Source organism: Rhipicephalus sanguineus, chromosome 10, assembly GCF_013339695.2.
Source record: "Rhipicephalus sanguineus isolate Rsan-2018 chromosome 10, BIME_Rsan_1.4, whole genome shotgun sequence".
NCBI classification, from domain to species: Eukaryota; Metazoa; Arthropoda; class Arachnida; order Ixodida; family Ixodidae; genus Rhipicephalus; species Rhipicephalus sanguineus.
In genome coordinates this window covers 62,469,206-62,491,937 of record NC_051185.1, presented here as the reverse complement: position 1 = coordinate 62,491,937, position 22,732 = coordinate 62,469,206, and the positions used below count along the sequence as shown (strand labels likewise).

Here is a 22,732-nt window from a genome sequence, read left to right as displayed (position 1 = left end):
AAGCTGGTAATTCTTTTACCTTGACTTTTTGTCTTCAAAATATCCATGACTGATGCATCGCTACCATTGGAATTGTACAAGGTCTTGCTTTTACTTTGAACGCAGACTAGTTATATGCACAAACACACACACACACACACCACACACACACACAAAGGTGGCTTAGGCAGGCTTCTCACGTGCTATCGTACCGTGGAGAAGACTGCTTTACGTACATTTTTAATGCATCTGTCCCAGTAAAAACACAGAGAAAGATGTCAACCACGCTGAGGCATCTCGAAATCACTTCGAAAACATCAATTATCACTGCAGACCAAGAGACGTGCTAACAAAACCTACAAAACAACAGAAACTCGGATCTGTCAACATTTTATTGCGTTCTTGTGTGTCCCTAATTTTACTCATATAATTATTGCCCCATGTGCATGTGGTTTCTGAGGCGCACTTTGTGCATAAAGTGTGCAGTGGACACAGGGAAAGGGATGCTCTCCTGGGTGGGTACGAATGTGCTTTGCGAGATCGCACTTCTGAGTGAATGCAGAGGGACACCGGTGGCACTGCAAGCGGCGTTCACCTAAGTGGAAATGAAGCTGTGCTTTCATGTACGTCTTGTACTTGCTCATATAGCACTGCTGGCAGAAATGCAGTCAGATTTGTACGGGCAGGAGTGAACAGTACTGCTCCAGCGATTCCAAGGACGAGGAATCTGGAAAGCCAAAGGAAAACACTGAGGCAATGCAAACCATGTTTCACACGCTACATGGAATCAGACTGCTGCACCAAGCAATTAAAAGCTACTGCACCCCTAGCAAAAATGCCAATAGGATTTTCTATTGGTCCAATAGAAAATCGCTATTGGTTCTATAGGACATCTATTGGAGCTGTATTGGTTGTATAAGACTTCTATTGGTACCAATATATACCAATAGCCACCACCTATTGGTGTCTTATTGGACCAATAGAAGTTGTATTGGTCAAATAGGGGCTGCCTTTTGGTGTCTTATTGGACCAATAGAAGTTGTATTGGTCAAATAGGTGCTGCCTATTGGTGACTTATGTGGGCCAATAGAAGTTGTATTGGTCAAATAAGTACTTCTATTGGTTTCTTAATGTACTAACAGAAGATGTATAAGGCCAACAAGAGTTTTATTGTTCAAACAGCTACCGCCTATTGGTAGCTGTTTATAACATCTTATGACTGATTGAGCGCGTCGGACACGATCCCGATCAAATTTCTTGATCATGATTGGCTATTATACGCAAGCTGCAGACGGGGTCAATTCACTTTTGATAAGTCTGATCCCGATTGAGCTTAATCGTACACCGTGAGACACCGTGTGCAGTTAGCAACTCGTGCGACTAAAGAGTTATCTGCGTGTCGACCACGGCGGTACGGTGTCTCCGTACCTGCCGTGCGGTAAACGGGCACTATAGTAAAACACGCTAAAGAAGAACTTGCGAAGGAATCGACAACACAGACACCACGGAATAATAATAAAGAAACCGCCATGAGATCACAACCGGCATAGAACCAGCCAGGTGACAAAAAAAAAAAAAAAGTGAGACGGTGCGCGGCGTGGCGACGCTGCATGTGTGAAAATTTTTTTTTTACACGTTCCTTGGTTAAGCAGGCTAAGCCATGTGCTAAGCTTTAAGAGAAGCTTTGGATAATATGTACAGTTTATAACTATTTATGCTAAGCAATATAAGTAGCGCTGTAAAGATACAGGAGAAAGAATTGTGGATCATCAAACGCGACCGACCGTGCGTTTGGCGCGCCATCCGCGCTCGGCCGATACGAAGACAAACCCAGCCTGCGGCCAAGCTAAGCCAAAACGTTCTGTGTCGCTACAGTGAGTCGCCTTCCTTAGCGCGCGCTTTGTGTGATCTCGATGCATCACGTAAGCCTGCTTACACGGTGTTTGCTTTAGTGTGCTTCCGCGACGATAACGTGAAGACTGTGTTCAGCGTGCACCAGATGGAGACGTTCTGAGCCATAAATTGTTGGATTTCGACCGATTTCGACTCTTCAAAGTGGCACCAAGAATAATGGCAAGACGAGCAACAAGGTTATACTTCAAGGCCCATGTGCTCCGATTGTTTGGTGAGTTGAGTGGGCATGGTTTTTACTCCTATTTAGTATTTATTTGGTATCACCTTTCTTTTTGTATTCAAACTGGGACGAAGCCGAAAGATCGGGAAAACAAGTCCCTCGTCCTTTGTCTCCGGTATTTGATGACAGCGAGACCAGCGACGCCTCGATTGCAAGTCCACACGCTCTAATAGAAGTTGAATGATTGAGCGCATATATTATTGCAGTTTGTTTTTGTGTTTGTCAGTGTGCACAAAAAAAACGTAGCATAGATTAGAGGTAAAGAACAGGCGCCCTGCTCGTGAGTGTAGTTGGAGTCTCGCAAGCCCTTTGTAAGTATTTACAACGTGCGTGTTGAGCCGAAAACGCGTTTATCGCCTCATAGTAAAACGCTCTAGTCGATGCGGTTTGTGTGTTGTAGTGCGCGCCAATCGGCTTATCATACTTGTTCGACATAATGTCACAAGACAACATAAAGGCCACATGACAATTCATTATACAAAATGTGCATAGCATATGTACTACACTGGTGCGATTTATTAATGTTGTTGGCTTAACTGCACAAGCACGTAACTTGCAGCACGTGTGTTATATCCAACTCATTGCAGCCTGACTGCTGTGTTGGGCTTGCAACGATATGGAATCTAGGCTGCCTTTACTACAGTCTTACATATTACTGTTGCCTCATCGTGAATCTACCCTAGCTTAATTTATTTCATGCCATCTTTAAGTTGAGATTTAGTGGCATGCTCTAGGTATGATAGTCGCACCACTATCGTGAAAAAGAGCACGTCACAGATAGTAAGTGATTATTGAGTTTGCTGTAATTTAAGGACGAGTTTGCAGTTCATTCTTGGGTACAGCTCAAAAAACACAGGACGCAAGCGTGTAAACGGGATAAGGCGCTGCTTAATTTTTTAAAAAATTTTGCCCCTTTCTTTTACTTCCTTTTTTGCCGCAAAATTTTGCCATATACTGTTTTCTTTCACGCAATAAGCCACAGTTTGGTGTGTAATATTTCACTCAGTTTTTTGCTATAGTTCAGTTCCTGCAACATTGTGAACATGTGCAGTGAATGAAGGTCTAGATCATTTCTCACTGTGCCGCCTACTTTCTATACATTGATTCAAAGGTAAACTTTAATTAAATATGTGTTACTGTTTTCTGATTTCATGGCTCTGTTTACTTACAGAATCTTTCAGGCACTTCCTCGAGTGCGGATGAGGCAGTCCCGAAGAAATTGACACAAGACATAGTTGCCTTGGCAAAATAGTCGCCCGCAAGATCGCCAACATCAAGGGCCAGAAGAAGCACTTGTAGTTTTGATTATGAGAATATATTTGAACATATGCCTAATTCATCCACTGTGATTATCATTGCAGGGGCGCTGCCACATTGTGGGCCTTCTGCATGACAAGACACCCATAAACACTTGCGCAAGACTAATTGTAATGGGGCTGAGAAGTAGGCAAATACAAAACTAATACAATGCCAGCAGGCAAATACAGAACCAATAGGCCAATATAATTCCAATTGGCTAATAGAGAACCAATACACCAATATAGGTCCAATAGGCTGATATAGAACCAATAGCCAAATACAGTTCCAATAGACCTATAGAACCAATAGACCAATAGGTGTCAATAACCCAATAGGCTATTGGTTTTCTATTGGGAATTTTTGCTAGGGACCAGTAACTGAAGTACAAACTAACCTTGGTGTATCCACACGTTAGTGCAATGGTGACAGTGTGCCGATTCACTACATGTCTTACTCAAGTTCCGATTCCTCCGTACATTACTATGCTTACATGCAAAAGCCTGCTGGCAACACACAAAGGCCTGACTAGGATGCAATTCAGATACTGTATTTAAACACCCAAAGTTATTTTCATATGTGGCTTTCACACTTTTTGTGCATAGAAGTACCTATACGTTGATGCACATAGCAAGCATCACTTCACACTTATGAACGATATGAAATAAATTGTGAGTGGAAGAAGTTGATGCGAAAAGGAAATGGGAAATTTGATAAGAAGAAACAAAACATTTACAGGGGTTACAATAGCATCACTGGTTGTGGCGGTGGAAAATACAGGTACACTTTTGTGCATAACAAAAAGTATTCTTGTTCCATATCTCTTGGCATACTTTGCACATTATTCGTTAACATTTTTACAGCGTTTCAATGACAGCATGATGATACTGCAGAATACTAAAGGTGGCTTACTTCCCAAACAATGTTTCATCACTTACATGAACACACTAGAGCACATGCTATACTAATGCTATACGTAATCGACTATTTTGAATAAGTATGATGGTCATACATTGCAGCCACATTTGAAAAGTCACCGTGGCATGCCTAAATGTTAAAGCTCATTCAATGGCTTACATTGAAGAATGCCCCCCATCAACTTAACAAAGCACTACATGCATTTTGGGCATCAAAGTATCCTTGACATGAGCATACCTAACGCACCAATTGATATACAAGTTGCATCTAGAAAGTTGCGGGAATGGCCTCAGAATGTAAAAGAAACAAGAGCTCCAAACGAAATACCTTTACTGGCCTTTAAACCAATCAGCATAAGCAACAAAACACTTCTTGCATCACTTGCAAATTTGTCAAGAACTGTCAGCATATGCTTCTTGTGGAATCACTTGCACTGTGCTGACGCATATTGTTGGATATTTGCAACGTCTCCTCAACAACTTCCTTTCCATCTCACACACATGCTCTTTACACACTGTTTCAAACACAGTGCACTTTCATTGCGATTCTGTGGGACCGCTTCACAAATTTGCCTAATATGAATAAAAACGTTTCAACACATTGCTCCATTTTACGCTGTATTTTGCAATGACATGAATTCTAACACTGGTTCCATTACATTGATAGCAGCGTGCACGACTGCTTCACTTTGGTGATATGCAGGATTGCGAGAACTTGCTCACATGTTTCTCAATAAGTATGTGCGGGTGCCTTAAGCATATCAATGAAGCTTTTAACACAACATGATAAAAAACGTATAAAAAAATTGTTACAACTAAATTTTGCCACTTTTCATGGTGGGAAAGAATACAGCCAGCTTATATCTAAACATATTCAGAAAATAACCACGGTGAAAAGGAAAAATAAAACATGATGTTTCTGAGTAGTTTTATATTTTAGTAATTACATTTTTCAGCAACCAACCACATCTAACTATACTTTGCATATCATTGAAAAGATGAGCTGCAGTGGCCATTACAAATTTGAGCACTTGTTAGTGGCGGCAACTACATTGGAGAACTTCTGTGCTCGTGCCATACAGCCACTACATGAGATTTCAATCTTCAGACGACCAAATTGGGGCGCTCATTATTTTCTTCCTTATATTAAAGGACTACCACATGAAAATTTTCAGTTTTGAGTCAAATGAAAGGCCATGCCTAGAAAAAACAAAGGCAAGTGAGAGTGCATGCCAAAACAATATTGAGAAGATGTCTTTAAAAGGCGGGTTCGGTTCCTACGGCACCCAAGAACTCCATGCCACGACATGGCATGAAGTGCTTGTCATGTGCTTGAGCAAGATATTGCAAGATTTCCATGGCTGCAAAGAAACAAAGAAATTGTTGTGCACTCTCTAATCACATCCACGCCACCGTTTAAAACATGGCCATCTTTTTTTTTTTTTTTGCAACCACGACAAAGAAGACTGAAACGGTCGTACTTCACCTTGAAGAATAGAAATTTACTCTCATTATAATATCTGGAGTTTTACATCCCAAAAGCACGATATGATTATGAGAGATGCCGTGGTGGAGGGCTCCGGAAATTTTGACCATCTGGTGTTCTTTAACATGCGTCGACATCGCAGAGCACACAGGCCTCTAACATTTCGACCCAATCAAAATGCGACCGCCGCAGATGGGGTCGAATCCGCGACCTTTGGATCAGCAGCCAAGAGAAATTTACTCTAATAATGTTCACCAGACATACTCTGTTACTCGACCTGATATGTTGTCCGTGTGCCATCCATTGTACACATTTGAGTTTTCACAACTATCACAGCCACAATAGTTGTTTACTCTTTAAACAATCCCTTTGCAGTTTTTCCAGTGATGCATGCATAGCTCAAAAACATCAGGATGATCTCACTAGATTTCAGTCTCAAGTGATTTTATACACATGACCATGTACCTTGTGCACTGTCTGGTGACTAGTGACTGCATGCTGTTGACAATGTCCCAAGTGTAGATTGAGTTTCATATGAGATTTGGATACACATGCAATTTTGAGGGGCATTATTTTTTAGAAATCTGCATGTATGTATTGTTACTGCAGGAACACAGAAGGAGAGTTGAACTAATTTTATGCGATGGATTCTTTTATTTGTCTGGAGATAATTTAGATGATTGCCTAGAATCGCTCACAAAGGTTACACAATCAAGACTGAAAAGCCACCTTTTCAGATTGTTATATAAAACAGCAAAAGACTTCAAAACACTACTTGCAAATGCCGTACTTCGATTTTATTAATGTTTGTACGCTCCCATGGGCTTCATGTTTTGGGTACATGCCCTAAAATTCCCAGTGATTCACCAACAATCTGCGTCGAAATTTGTAATTCAGTTGCAAGCTGAAGCAGTGCAGGCAGGACCTACTGCTAAGAAAGAAAAAACGGTTTAAGTGGTCCAAGCTAACGTTAGCCACAGTGCTGCTTTATTGTTTTATACTTAATAGCTTCTTTCTTTTTCTTCTAGCGAAGTGACTGTTGCGCAAAATTTGAACTGTTGTCCAAAGCAGATGTACCACAGAACTGCAAGTGTGCAATTTTTTATTTGTGTCTTGAGGTTGGCCAACGTTAGTGTGGGCACCCTGTGAATGCACATATAGTTTCAATATGCGTTATATAAGCACAATGGCAAAGCCAGGGAGTTTAAGAGTGTCTTGATCTCACAGTTCATCCACTGGTAATGAATAGCTATAGGCTCAATAAAATGGATTAAAAGGCAGCACATATTAAGTATGGTGAAGGAAGGCAACAACAAAAGCCCAATTATAAGATTCCTTCCATGTTGTGATACAGATGTAGGAGTGAGGCAAATGATGGTTCCTTCAAACACAGCATAAAACAACAAATTCAGCACATCTTTTTAAAAAATATTTACATGGAACATGACTGCTAAAGTAAATGCTGCCTTTTCAAATATTAGGGCCCATATTCACAAACCAACCGTACCTTTATCTCTCATTTTCCTTATCGTTTCCGTGCCCTTAATGAGCGATAAGTGCATGAAACTGGCAAGCAAAGCGAAAGATAACCAAGGCTGGTTTGTGAATGCTGGCTCCACATTTGTTTATGACGCATGTTCAGTGCAGAAAATTGATAAAGACAAAAAGAGATAAGGACAAGGCACTCGCTACACCTGCATGAAAAGTTCAATGAAGAGTTTTCATACACGCAAAAAGCATTCACAGCAGTTTTATTTGAAAGCACTAGTAATGGCACAAGTAACCTATTACAAACGCTCCCTCACTTTTCATTTCCGTTTTGTCAAAATCGCTGTTATTACAACACACTTGCTCCTGGAAAACACACCCAAGCATTGTCTTTAAATAATCGTGCACAACTTCCTGAAGTTTACTGGAAAAATTTTTTATTCTGTTCAATATGTATTTGATTTCAGAGCCTGTTTGGTCACAAGATCCTACCTGAAGGTTTTCAGGAGCAGATTACAAAAGTGCTCGGCAATAAAAACACCATTTTATGATTCACACATTATACGATGATTTGCAAACGGTTTTAAACTGGGTACAATTTGTTCATATAGCAATGTGGGCAGGAAAGTCGTTGCAGTCTTGTGCCACATTTACAAACAAATATAGTTCCCTTAGGTATTGTTCCCGCCAGATGTTTCAACAGTCACGGCAAGATGAGCGTGGGTCAGGTCTGACGAATGAAATTAATGCCGCCAAGAAGCAAGAAAGTTCATTAAAAATACAAAAATAAAATTTTTGAAGGGGATGCAAGAGGTGCAACTTGATCGGAATGAAAAAATAGCGCTTCCATAAAAAAAAAAAAAAGAGAACATGGTTGCATGCTCTTGCTTCTGTTATTTTGATATTCATGAATAATATACTACAGCAGTTGGTCCCTTGTTTCTCAATTGAGGCTCCTCAGTTGTGAGGACATTAGAGGCATTGAATGATGCAAATAACGTTATTGTTGACAGGCTTCGTAGAAGCCTTATATATTTCATTTTGTTAAGCAATTGAAAATGATCGAATAATTAAAAAAACTGATGGGGAGCAAGAGAAGGGGAATGGATTGAGGAGCCACTTTATTTATTAGACACATGATAATGAAGCCAAACAATAATGAAGCCAAGGAAAGCAGAGAGATCACTAATTGTAGTTTTTAACTGAACGATATTTGTTATGACATGAAGTCAAGCAAACTAAGATGAACAAAAAGTGAGAGCTGCAGTGGTAGCTCAATAAGTGAGATATCGGGAGAAGATGCTTCAGCAATTCATCACCCCCTTGTGCCCAGACGCTGTCAAAAAACATTTTACTCTACAGCTCCTCTCTGTCCCTTGGCACACCTTATTAAAAACTATGTAACTATTCAACCACTGGCACCAGCAAAAGTTTCACAGAATGGCCTTGGTCTTCTTTTAAGCAGTGAAACTGTTACATTGAAGAAGCAAATAAACATGCTCCCATAGAGAGGAATAAAAAATATAGTCAACGTTTGAGACAACTCAAACCTATATTATCATGGCATAGCGGCATAATCAGTCAAAGGCATGTGGAAAATTTTCACTAGCAATAACAAATTTCTCTGTAAACTCATTTGCTGAAGCATGCAAAAATCATTTCACGCACTTTAGATGTTACCTCCCCCCCCCCTGCAATAAAACCTGATTAATGAACTAGCTTTCCTGTTGTCCCCTCAAGTTGACACTGCACACACGACTGTCAGGGCTGATTCTTCGCAATATAATTGCACATGTGGGTCTTCAGGATGTCTTTCCGTGAAAAGGATGCATTGCAGTGGACACAGGAAAAGGGACACTCTCCTATGTGGGTGCGCATGTGCATAACGAGGGTCTGTTTCAGTGAAAAAGATGCATTGCAGCGGTCACAGGAAATGGGACGCCCTTGTGTGGGTGAGCATGTGCCTCATGAGGGTTATTTTCAGTGAAAACGATGCACTGCAGTGGTCACAGGAAAAGGGACGCTCTCCTGTGTGGGTGCGCATGTGCCTCATGAGGGTCATTTTTCGTGAAAACGATGCACTGCAGTGGTCACACGAAAAGGGACGTTCTCCTGTGTGAATGCGCATGTGGTCCACAAGGTTACTTTTCACCGAAAAAGATGCACTGCAGCGATCACAGGAAAAGGGACGCTCTCCTGTGTGGATGCGAATGTGCTCTGTAAGATGAGCTTTCTGAGAGAATGCAGCTGGACACAGGTGGCACTGGAAGTGACGCTCACCCGTATGTTTGCAAACGTGTCTTTTCATGTTACTCCTGACCTTGGTCACATAGGTGCACTGACGACAGGACTGCAGTTCGCCTTGTACGGACACGAGTGAATGGTACTGCTCATGGGATGCCGAAGACAAGGAACCTATAAAGCCACAGGAAGAACCAGAAGGCAATGTAATTCATGTTACACACATTGTACGGAGCTGCACTACAGCACCAGACAGTGAAGAAGGGCTGTAGCACTTGTGAGTGAAGAACATGACTACCTTCACTTACCCTACACTAACTGTATACATGTTACTGCACCAGTAACAGTTCACAGACACAACACGTTTTACACAAATACCCATCTCTCTGTACATCAATACTCAGGTTAATACATGTGAAAACCTCCTGGAAATGCAGAGGAGTCTGATTTGAATGAAATTCTGCTACTATACCTAAACAGCCAAATTTTTTAAAATATGGAAATACTACATTAAGTTCCAGCACATTGAACTATTTGTTGTACTTCTTATTTCGCATAATGCTGCGCAGCAATATACTCAGATCATACAACACATGAATCATATTAACTTATATATGAAAGAAAGTAGTTAATATGAAACAAACTAGTAAACATGAAAAAAAGGAAAGAAGGCATTTACGAGATATAACAGCACCACAGTTTTTAGTGGTCAGGAATACAGGCACATTTATTTAGATTGCATAAAATATTGTTTCTCCATTTTACTACTGCAGTTTTCGCATTTCACACTAATCTCTCTATACTGCTTCAATGAAAGCAAAATGATAACACAGAATCCAAAGCGACCTATTCGCCAGCTAATGTTTCAATTACACGATCACACACGAGTAGGTATTCCACTTTATCACAGTGTATAACTAATTATACTGAATGAAGGTGATCACTATACATTGATCTGCACAGAAAAGGCTGTCCTGATAGTGCATCGAAAACAGTGTGATAACAGGATGAAGGCTAAGGAACAAACAACACAAATGCAGTAACATATACCAACTGGCCCTTTAAGACACCCTTCTTTCCTAATATGCCAAAATGGTCAGGGTACCTTGGATATATTATGAAACAATAAACTCAGCTCAAGGCATGAAATGCATTTTAAGCATTATCTAATGGGAAACGTACAAAGAAGAATGAATGATCAAATTAAGAATGCTGCAACGTTTCTTGATGGAAAATAATAGCGAAACTTGAAGCGAACTTAAATGGTTGTTGCTCAGTTAGAGGCACTGAGAAAAAATTAATTAAGTTTGTCCATATTAATTTCAAGATATTGTTGATGTGAAAGAACAACACCGACATATGCACAAAGGTTTCTGAGGGTGAAATGCATAATGAAGCAACACCAGATGTGCGTTGTAAACTTACTTTAAAATCATTATTTACACATTGCAGTGTAAAACTAAAGTGCAACTATGAAGCATTGGAGCAACTTATATACAAAACTCTTTCTCTCACCTCATACAGATGTGTAAAGATGTGCATTATTACATACCTAGCCGGAAACAGGGCATTGTAAGATGGGTAGAAGTTCTTTACACTGATAATTGAAACATTTATATTACAATGGCATCCATTACGTAATAGATTGAGTGCAAATGGATGGGACACAAGAAGACAAGACAATACACGAGCGCTCGTGTAGTCGTCTTGTCTTCTTGTGTCCCGTCCATTTGCGCTCAATCTATTACAGAATGAACCAACACGCCCAACAGAGCATTTTATTAGGTTACATTCATTACATTCTTCCCAATTTCAACCGACTAACAATGGAGAAAGTAAATAGCCAATTTCAGTCGTTTCAATATAATAATCAAAATCACATCATCAAAATGACATATTCATAGCTTATTAGGCTGCAACATAAGCATAAAATAGTGAATCATTTCTCAGAATAGGATGGCGCAATTCATTTCTGGCACTATCCAAATTATGGAACTTCTTGGTTTCTCTGTAGAACCGGTGGGACACATCTGCAACAGCACACAGACCGCTGTGAAGGTCAGCACAAACACGGTACACTCAAACATACTTTTACCCTTGGCATCAACTAGGTTTGATCTTTAGAAGTTCCTTAATCAATTATATTTTTCAGTACTGTAATTCAGCGACTACTCCTTTAATAACTAATCTGATGTAACTATTTATATTTTTTGAGAAAACAAGCTCTGTACAGGGGGCAATACAAGTTTGCACACTTGAATTTGGGAGGAAGTATGGAAGTGAACATCTGTGGCGGTTCGATGCAGCAGCATATAGGATATGAATGCCTACTGAACCAAATCAATGCGTCGAGTATGTTTCCTCATTTTGGCACACCATATGTCGTAATCCTGTAATAATAATTGCTTCTGTAGCTAAATAATGATTGGTGCATAAAGTATAGATGCCAGGAAATTGAACATGTAAACAGCTTCTTTTACATATTGCAGGAAGTTTAGGAAGCGTCTTTCTTGCTGCACTTCGAACGGAACACACATGCGAGACTTCATTTTCGTACAATGCTGTCCTTCATTCCCATGGGCGCATTGAACGAGTTTTCAGTGTGGTTGCTTGGGTTTACACAGTGAAACAAGGAATGATCAACACCAATTTTAAAAACAATTATCAGTGATGATAAACCGCATGTGCATGGCGGCATAGGATTGAGTGAGAAATGGGCTAGCTCATTCAATGTGCTGGAATGTAAAGGATGGTTGATAAATAATGCCAAAGGCAATACACTACATTTTACTGATTCTTATATTAGTACTCTCTTTAGACAACAATTTATAAATACAGTCAGTTTCATCTTGAAAAAAGCAAATTTATATAGTCATTTATTTTTTGAGATGTGGACAATTATGGTATAAGCAAATATATCCATGATATGGATGCACCTCTATGCATGCCAATATTTTATGTTAGAATGCGTTTGATACAGAAAATAAATTGTTATTAACTTCCCAGTGTATTACTATATCTCGAGGAAAATATTCGACCTTCCACCTTTCCCATAGTAATGTCAAGTTTCAAAATTAGTTTTCATGCTGTTCAAAGACAATTTTCGTTGATAACTTCAAAACCGTAGTGCGCTATCTAGTTGGGCGGCTCAGTACATCTGCATTTTTACACATAGCACAAAGAAAATCACATAGACACTTGAAGAGAAACGACGAAGCAAGAGCACTTAACACGGTGCTCGCGTTCTGTAGTTTTTTCTTTATTGTTCATGTTATTTCCTTCGCGCTGTGCGTAAAGATGAACGTCCAAACCAGCATACACCACATTAATTACATCGCATGTACACATTCTACAACCATATACATTTCCTTAGATTTTCGTCTTTTTCTTCCCTGCCCATTGTGCTAGGGAATAGCCTGTAGGCAACGACATATATGCGGCAAAATACTCTCTACTACAGTAAAGGGCATTTCTCATACCAATACACAGGCCCGTAGCCAGGGATTTTTTTTGGGAGGGGTGGGGGGGTAGTGGGGGAGCACTTGCTGAAGGCCTTGACTATTTGAGAAAAACAACTATTTTTATTATTTATTTGCGGTAAAACACCCCCTCCTTCAAAATTTCGGGAAGGACGGGGGGGGGGGTGCAGCACTTATGAAAATTCTCTGAGGGAGGGACAGCGATGGCTGTGTGCCGAGATGACATCTTTTTCTTAGGTTGTAACAGAGTATTAAACTCATTTTTCTCAGGTTGTAACAGAATAAGTGGACACTTCTCGCTTGAACTTTGAGTTTTATAGTTTCGGACCAGAATGGACGGAAAGTGGGAAAAGGTTTTGGACCACCAGCTCATTGCAGTACTTAATGTACCTTCCTTCTGTTGCACAGAAGCAGTGCAGGAATACAATGCAGTGCAGAAAAAACACAATTCAATATTTGAAGGCATAAAACATATGACATAAAATGTGAGCAAAAGAATATGAAACACAGTGGAAAATACTAAAAAGTAAAAAGCATTTACAATGGTAAGGGCAGCATCACAGTTCCTGCTGGTGAAAAATACAGCATGCATAACACAAAGAATTCTTAGTAGCACAATTCACACACTTGCCACTAACACTTCTATATTGCTTCATTGAAAGCATATTACAACAGAATACTAAAAGTGACTTATTGACTAGATAATGTTTTGAGTTACTTTTATGACCACATACGAGCAGCATTCCACTTTAACACTATGTGTAATGTAACTTTTATCATGAATGAATACAATGTCTGCACATGGAAGTCACAATTGGAAGGCCACATAGAAATGCCTAAATGATCAATATACTTCAAGGGGGGACATCTACAGCTATTCTTTTACATGCAAAGCGTAACATGAGTCCTATAAGATCAGTATTTCATTCACAGTTTAGATCTATGCAATGAGTACAAGCTGAATCTAAAATGTTTTTGGGTCACTTATTTAGCTTGTCTGAGAGATATCGCATGATCTAGAACAGCTATAACTGCAATTATATTTTTAACATGGAGCCAAACAGCGTATTCAATGCGCTGAGAGCAGAACTGTCATTTTCTGGCCAAGTATCGTTAAAACAATTTAGTTTTGTTCTCTTTATGGTAATCATGGTACAAACACTTAATTTTGATAAACTGCCAAATGACTAGTTAAGATTAGATCTGAAAACTGTTTGCAGCATTGCACTTATTGCATATTATAGTAGGTATCCAGCTATCTGATAATGTTCGCATTCTGCCGCAGCAGTCCGTGGTCGGTCACTGCTGGACAAGTTCATTGGCGGTTGATTTACATGCGTTTTCTCGCTACATTATACGTCATCTGTAAAAGAGTAAGTGAACACGTCTCGCTTGAGCTTTGAGTCCTTTAGTTTTGGACCAGAATGGACGGAAAGTGGGAAAAGGTTTTGGACCAGAAAGGGTTAAGCGTCGCAGTATTTTTGTCACGAGTACACCAAATGCACCAAATGATATATACAGGCAACAAGGAATGTGATATTAATGAACCTGGGATAATATGAAAGGTTTAACAAAAAGGATCTTGTTTTCCAAGTAAAAATGGAGCGATGTTTGACCATGGAAAAGAATACATTCATATTGAGGTCCATATAGGAAATGATTGTTCCTAGATTAAGGCCACAGTAAGAAAAATAAAAAATAAATGCAGTTAGTTCAATGTTAGTTTTCATATCCTGTTGACTTAAAGCATAACAGAAGAATAGAAACACAAAGGATGACAGGGCTGAATGCACAAAAAAGTAACACGATGATTGCTGCTTTAAACCTATTTCAAAAACATTTCAAGATCCTACAGGGTGAAAGCAAATGACACTACCAATTGCTGCAGTAACTTGCGTGCAATTTTTTTAGGTCAGTTATCGTGCAAGCTAAACTTGCATGAGCACGTGCTCTGTTGAACAGACTTGTGAAGTCAAGAGTGTGCATTACCTAATACATAGGCTGAACGAATGCTTTGCAACTACAAGCACAATTTGTTTTACCCTGATTGAAACTTAAACACTGCAGTGAGGTGAACCTTATTCTTCACAATATCAATGGACTGACAGATTTTAAGAACAAATATCTGATTTCCAGTGTTTCTGGATGACGAATCAGAGGGAGTAGCCATTGATTCAGTGGATTTAAGATGTGATGAGTGAGAACTGTCGGAGCTTTTTAATAGAATCTAAATCATAATAAGTAAGTTACCTGATCTTCTAGAAAAACGAGAATCAAACAAGAATACATTGCTGAGGCCAACCTTAAGAGTGAGGACAAGGATCCATTGTTGTTGCTGTCCACATTAATTTCTTTCAACTACAACATCCCCGACTCTTCTTATTTAAAAAAAATGCGTAAAAATGATGCAAACTTGCAATGTAGTTATAGTGGGTGACCACAACACTAGCCAGCCTAAGGCAAAGCTTCATATTACCTCTCCATTATGCTCATTGGATGGCATTTGTTGCCAAGACCAGGCTTTCATTACCTTTATTTTTCCAGAGTATAAACTTATTCCAACCTCAGCACATTCAAGTATATACATAGGCATGATTATTACAAGCCTCCAAACAGCAGCCAATAGACCATATGCTTGTATATAAGATATCATCAAAGATATGTCGAAACAGGACAACACTGCAATGACAAGAGGAAAATTCAGAAAAGAGGTTACACCATAGCGGGCCACAAGGATGCTCCCCACTGTGGTGCTTTACCGCCCACCACTGTAACTGAAATGACGTGAAAGGCAAATATTAAGTTAACGTGCACTCTTGGAATATTTGAGAAACCTTGAGTGCATCATCCATGGAATTTGTTTCTGTATGCAGAGGGATTAAGACGACATGATTGTTGTCTTTCATCAAATATTTATTGCCCTGTAATAAACATCACTTGCAAGACTGTGTTGGCTGTTGTTCTCTCCTTTGCTCTCCTATGTCTGAATTTGTGCTATTGGAGCTGCGAACATACACAAACTTGGAAGCTTAGGTGGGTTGGTACAGCGTAGTTGTAATTTAAAACAAAACAAAAAACAAACCATCAGTAGCAGGATGACACAGACAACAAAGGCACTGTGTTTGTTTTTCACTGGCCTCTCATCTTTTGACCTGTTTTCTATTCCAACCAATAGAAACTTTTTCTATTAACGTCATAATGTATGAAAGCTCGTTTCACAGAAATTCTGGTGTGTGCATTGGTGCCCTTATTTGTAAACAAAACATCGGCATTCTCAGTGCATGAAACATTGCCATCAATGCAAGTAAAAAGTCACACGGTCCCTCATGAAATTGCCCAAGACTACACAAAGGCAAAAGCCATATACTTCTTATTCTTTCTCTTCTCAGTCTACTGTTTTACACAAGTGTCTTGTACACAAACGTTGAATTGTTGTCCAAAGCAAGTGTATCACTAAACTAAGTGTATGATCTTTTCTTGTACCTAAAAGACGACTAACCTTAGCTCAGGCACTCTGTGCATGCACATAGATGATGATGAAATAAACTTTTAATTTGCCAAAACAGTGTCCCCGAGCTCTTAAGCTTGGATCTGCGACGTTCCCGACACACTGGCACACCTCAGACTCGAATGCCCGTGGCGCCCCCAAGATGCCGATAACAAGCCCGCAACGACCGCACGCAACAACATCCTCGCTGAGACGTGGGAGGCCAAGATCTCCGCACAGGACCTAGACGACCAACGAGGACTCGTCGCCAGGGCCCGGGAGGCGATCGCGGCCAGAGGATTCCTGGACTAAGGGACCCTCCCACCTAGAGTGCACATAGAGTTTCAAAATATGTTTATTCGCATAATGGCAAAGCTGGGGGGTTTCAGATTGCATTGATGTTGCAGCTTATCCACTGGTAACTGATAGCTGGAGCTTAAATAATATGGATTAATAGACAATACATATACATACAGGTGCAAAAATACAATTAAGAAAAGTCATGTCACATCAATATCAAATAGACATAGCAGCCAAGCAAATGATGGTGCCTACAGACAGAGCATATCTGATGCACTAGATGGTTCAGAGGATGGTGCGCTACACGCCAGGCTCTCCGGTGTTGGCGATGTGCCACCTGAAGACTGTAGGTCTCTGCAGGCCGAGTGCACGGACTTAACTGTTGTGTCCGACAATGAGGAGTCGTTTCACGAGTTTGACAGTGACAGGGGGGAATAAAAACAGCAAATAAATGAGGCACTTCATTAGAAACATGGATGCACCTTTTTTCTTTTTAACGGCTCTCCCTCTGCCATTTTGAATTTCGGTCCTGGACCGAAAAGTGCACCCCCCCCTCCGAAATTTGGTTGGATTATCCTTCACCGTAGGGGGGGGGGGCACTTGCTCGGCATTTTACGGTATTTTATTTTTTTAAGCAATTGGAAATGTTCTACACATAACTAAAAAAACTGAAGCTGAACAAGAGAATGAGAATGGATTGAGGAGCCAGTTTATTTATTAGACACACGATAATGAAACAATTAACAAATCAATAATGAAGCCAGGGAAAGCAGAGAGAGCACTTAATTGTAGGTTTTAATTGAACTATAGTTATTATGACATGAAGTCAAGCAAACTAAGATGAACAAAAAGTGAGAGCTGGCTGCTGCAGTAGCTCGATAAGGAAGATAACGGGAGAGGATGCTTCAGCAATTCATCACCCCCTTGCTCCCAGATGCTGCCAAAAAAAAAGTTTTACTTTATGGTCCCTCTCTGTCACGTGGCACACCCGATTCAAAACTTTGTAACTAATCAACCACTGGCACCAGCAAACGTTTAGCAGTATAGCCTTGGTCTTATTTTTAGCAGTGAAACTGTTACATTGAAGAAGCAAATAAACGTGCTCCTTTACATAGGGTTAAAAAATATAGTCCACATTTGAGGCAAGTCAAACCTACATTATCATGGCATAGCTGCAAAAAGCACTTGAAAAATTTTCACTAGCAATGACGAATTTCTCTGTAAACTCACTTGCTGAAGCATCCAAAAGCCATTTCAAGCACTTTAGATGTTATCTTTTTTCCAATAAAGCGTGATTAATAAATTAATTTTCCTGTTGCCCCCTCAAGTTGACACTGTACACACATAACCCTCAGGGCTGCTTCTTTGCAAGACAACTGCACATGTGGGTCTTGAGGCTGTCTTTCCGTGAAAAGGCTGCATTGCAGTGGGCGCAGGAAAAGGGACGCCCTCCTGTGTGGATACGCATATGGCCAGTGAGGGTCGCTTTCTGCGCAAATGACGCCTTGCAGTGGTCACAGGAAAAGGGGCGCTCTCCTGTGTGGGTGCGCATGTGATCCACGAGGGTCTTTTTCAGCGAGAACGATGCACTGCAGCGGTCACAGGAAAATGGGCGCTCTCCTGTGTGGGTGCGCATGTGGGAATTGAGATACCTTTTTAGAGGAAAAGATGCACTGCAGCGGTCACAGGAAAAGGGGCGCTCTCCTGTGTGGATAGGCATATGCCTAAAGAGGTTCGTTTTCCGCGCAAATGACACCTTGCAGTGGTCACAGGAAAAGGGGCGCTCTCCTGTGTGGGTGCGCATGTGATCCACGAGGGTCTTTTTCTGTGAGAACGATGCACTGCAGCGGTCACAGGAAAAGGGACGCTCTCCTGTGTGGGTGCGAATGTGCGTTGTGAGAGTAACGTTCTGAGAGAATGCAGCTGGACACAGGTGGCACTGGAAGGGACGCTTGCCCGTGTGTTTGCGAAGGTGTCTTTGCATGCTACTCTTGACCTTGGTGACATAGGTGCACTGACGGCAGGAATGTAGTCCACCTTGTGTAGACACGAGTGAATAGTACTGCTCATGGGATGCCAAAGACAAGGAACCTGCAAAGCCACAGGTAGAAAAGAAAGGCAATGAAAACCATGTGACATAGATTGTCTGCAAATAAACTACAGCACCAGGCAAAAAAGAGAGGTTACTGCACTCGTAAATGAAGCACACGATCACCTTCGCCTATGCAAGCTACATGTTACTGCAGCAGTAACTGTGATATGAAAACACGTTTACAAATTCCATCTCTCTGTAAGTAAATACTCCGTCTAATACATGCAGAAACCTCCAGTAAATGCACAGGGATGCGATTTAGATGTAATTCTGATACTATACTTAAACGGCCAAATTTCTTTGTAATATGCTAATAGATTAGCCACCAGCTCGGTGAAGTACTTATTGTACTTTCTTTTTTTCTCATAAAAGTATCCATAAAATGCTGTACCAGCAACCAAACAACTTCATAATACCAACACATGAAGCATAAGAAATAAAATAAGAGCGAACAAAGTTAAAATGAAACAAACTGCAAAACATGAAAAAAAGGAATACAAAATATTTACAAGAGATATAAGAATATCAGTTTTTGGTGGTCAGAAATACAGGCACATTTATGTGGACTGCACAAAAAATTGATTCTCTATGTGTACTAGCACAGTTTACACATTTCCCATTAATATCTCTATCCTGCTTCAATGATAGCATAGTGATATCATAGAATACAGTGTAACTAATTCACCATGTAATGTTTCAGACACTTACATGACCACACACACAAGTACATATCCTGCTTTATCACAATGTATAAATAATTACAGCAAAATCTCCTTAGTTTGGATTTCACGGGAGAGGAAAAAATGTCCGAATTGACCAAATGCCAAACTATTGAAAGTATGAACAAAAATTTAAACAAATGTCTGTTACATGAATACATTTTTATTTTCTTGATGAACTCATAAATCCTATACTTATTCTGCATAAGAGAATTAAAAATGTCGCAATTTTTGTCATCCTGAGACTTCGTTCACCATGCACCTACACCGCAAGACTCCCGTCAACGAGAAATGTGCTCTGCAACGCACCTTTACCTACCACCACCACCTGCCTCACGTGCACGTGTTTCCTTGCAGGTAAAATGGCTGGCAACCGATTGTTAATCCAGTGCGATGTAGCAAGCGAGTTTTATGCCAGCATGCCAAACGCGACTGAAAGCTCTTCATCTTCAACAACTTGCGCTATGTTTGCCATCTGTGACATTCTGCGCACATTGCATCAAGTTAAAATGAAGCTGCTGTGTGCTGGGTCCACATGTGGACAAAACCGTAATCACTAATTGGTGAAGATGGCGATGCGGACAGCGCAGCCTCATTTCAATTGTCTGTGAATATTGTTTTCATTTCTTTTGCGTAGGAAATTTGTAGCGCATCGTGCTCAATGCGCTCCAATGGCCGTCCGAATTAACCAGGTTGAGGCCAAATAGGACCAAATTAATGAGAGCTTGATGCCATTAAGCAATTCATATTCTGGCAGGGACCAGAAACCACATCCAAGTAATCCAATTTTCCAAATTAATCAGGGTTGAATTAACATATGCCTTTACTGTATACTGAATGAAAACGATCACTATACATTGACCCTCACTTATGAGGCCATATTGATGTGCCAGAACAGTCAAGGTACCTAGGATATATTATAAAACTATGAACTCAACTCAATGCACTATTAACATTTTAGGCATCACCTAAGAGGAAAGGTAAAGAGAAAAATGAATGATCGAATTAAGAATTGTGCAATGTTTGATGATAGAGGAGGACAGAGAAGAATTTAAGTGAACTTAAATGGTTGTTGCTCAGTCAGTGGCACCACAAAAAAAATTAATGAAGTTTGTTTGCCCACATTATTTGAAGATTTTGGTGATTTGAAAGCACAACACAGACACATACACAATAGCTTTAGAGGGCAAAATGCATAATAAAGTAACATCAGACTGCATTTGTACACTTATACTACGACTAATACTTATATCTTGCAGTGAAATACCAAAGTTCCACTACGAAGCATTGCGGTTACTTATATACAAAACTGTTTTTCTCAGCACATACAGATGTGTAGATATTCATTAATAAATAGTTAACTGAACCAGTGCTTTGCAAGACAGGCAATATTTCTTTAAACTAAAGATTGAAATATCTACATTGTAACGAAATCTATTTTTTCCTAATCTCAATTGACTAACAGTGCAGAAATTGAATAGTCAATTTCACTCGTTTCAATACTACCAATCATCAGCAGCAGTCCACAGCAGTCCACAGGCGGTGATGTGACGATGTCCACAGACATCGTCACATCACCGCCACAATCACATGTTCATCACGTATCAAGCTGCAACGCAAGCGTAAACTGGTAAATGATTTTTAAGAAGAGGCTGGTACAATGCATTCCTGGCAATATCCAAAGCATGCAAGTTCTTCGTTTCTGCACAGAAGAAATGGACACATCTGCAACAGCCCAGAGACCACTGTTAAAGCCTGCACAAAAAACACAGTACACTCAAACATACTTTTACCCTTGGCATCAACTAGGCTTGATCATTAGAAATTCCTTTATATTTTTTAGCACTGTACTTGAGGGACTAGTTTTTCAATAAGTAATTTGATGTAACTACTTATTATTTTTTTTTAAAGATAAGCTCTATACATAGGGCAATACAAATTTGAGAACTTGGACGGAAATGTAGAACTGAACATCTCTGGCAGTGCAATGCAGCAGCATATAGGCTAGGAATGTCCAGTGAACCAAACCAATGTGCTGAGCACCTGTTTCATCATTTCAGCACACCAAATGTGGGTACACTATAATAAATGGAGCTGATGTGTCTAAATAAAGATGGGTGTGTTAACCGTAGATGTCTGGATATCAAATGTGTAGACGTGTCTTTTATGTTTTGCAGAACATTTAGGAGGTGTAGTGGTTGATGGTTGTGGAGATATCATGAGCAGTGATGATGCAGTACACAAGTAGAAAGAAGGCTGGCGCATAAGATCACAGTAAATCAAGGGCTACAAACGTACCTATTCGCTTCACGTCAAGTGGCCCTTACAATGGTAGAGACTGACTACCCACGGATACCACCAAAATACAAGCTAGTATGGAGTTTGTTGATTTCAACAACCTCTGCCATTGCCTCTGCCACCAACAGAATGTGCCGAACGAGCACTTTCAGATGGTGTGGCACACTAATCTCATGAGGGCTGCTGCTTTGTGCAGCTACTGCTGCACAAGCATCTGCTTCGTCACTGCAGTCGATATCGACGTGACCCGGCACCATAGGTCAGCAAACTCACTCACGAGTAGACTTATTCAGACCGAATCGCGAGTCCGGGTTAGTAATACTTTGGCGAGTGTGAGTCTGAGTGAGTCCGGCTGAGAAAAATTTTAGTGAGTCTGAGTGAGTCCAGGTGAGGAAAATTTCGGTGAGTCTAGTCCTGAGTGAGCATTAAGCGCAAAATATATTTCTTGAGCGGGTCTGCACGAGCTCCGCAACGTTTTACCACCTGTAGTTCTATCTACAGAAGTTCATCATTACTATAAAACTTACTTGGGATCGCGTTTATACTCCCATCGACTCGCACATGCTTCAAAGCACTAGTGTTCATACTCCAGCTCAATGTTTATTGATCAGAGGCATGAGTTACATAGGAGTGCAGGTGCGGTATCGTGATATCTAACAATCTAAGCAAGTCAAGGCAAGCTAAATAAGAAGGAAAACAGTATCTAATGACTAGTATTCTAAATGGAAAAAGCGTACATATATAATTTTTGCACATTGATTGCTTTGAATAAATTGGGCGATAGTGTGGAAAGCACAATATCAGCCAGATACCCAG

General features: G+C 40.3%; 2 protein-coding genes across 2 annotated transcripts in view; both read right to left on the bottom strand.

Annotated features, from left to right (window-relative positions):
* Positions 1–373: 373 nt before the first annotated feature.
* LOC119406430 (zinc finger protein OZF-like) overlaps positions 374–22,732 on the bottom strand; it is a 102,169-nt gene continuing 79,810 nt past the window's right edge. Inside the window, exon 4 of the mRNA XM_049420096.1 lies at positions 374–574. The gene's annotated coding sequence lies outside the window, so the exon portion shown is untranslated. The remainder of the gene's footprint in view (positions 575–22,732) is intronic.
* On the bottom strand, positions 8,858–21,185 carry LOC119371973 (gastrula zinc finger protein XlCGF57.1-like). The gene is made up of 3 exons (XM_049420097.1): positions 21,125–21,185; positions 18,161–18,898; positions 8,858–9,715 (listed from the first exon to the last, which is right to left on the bottom strand). Exons 1-3 carry the CDS (start codon positions 21,183–21,185, stop codon positions 9,225–9,227), a joined length of 1,290 nt encoding a protein of 429 aa, XP_049276054.1. The 3' UTR covers positions 8,858–9,224.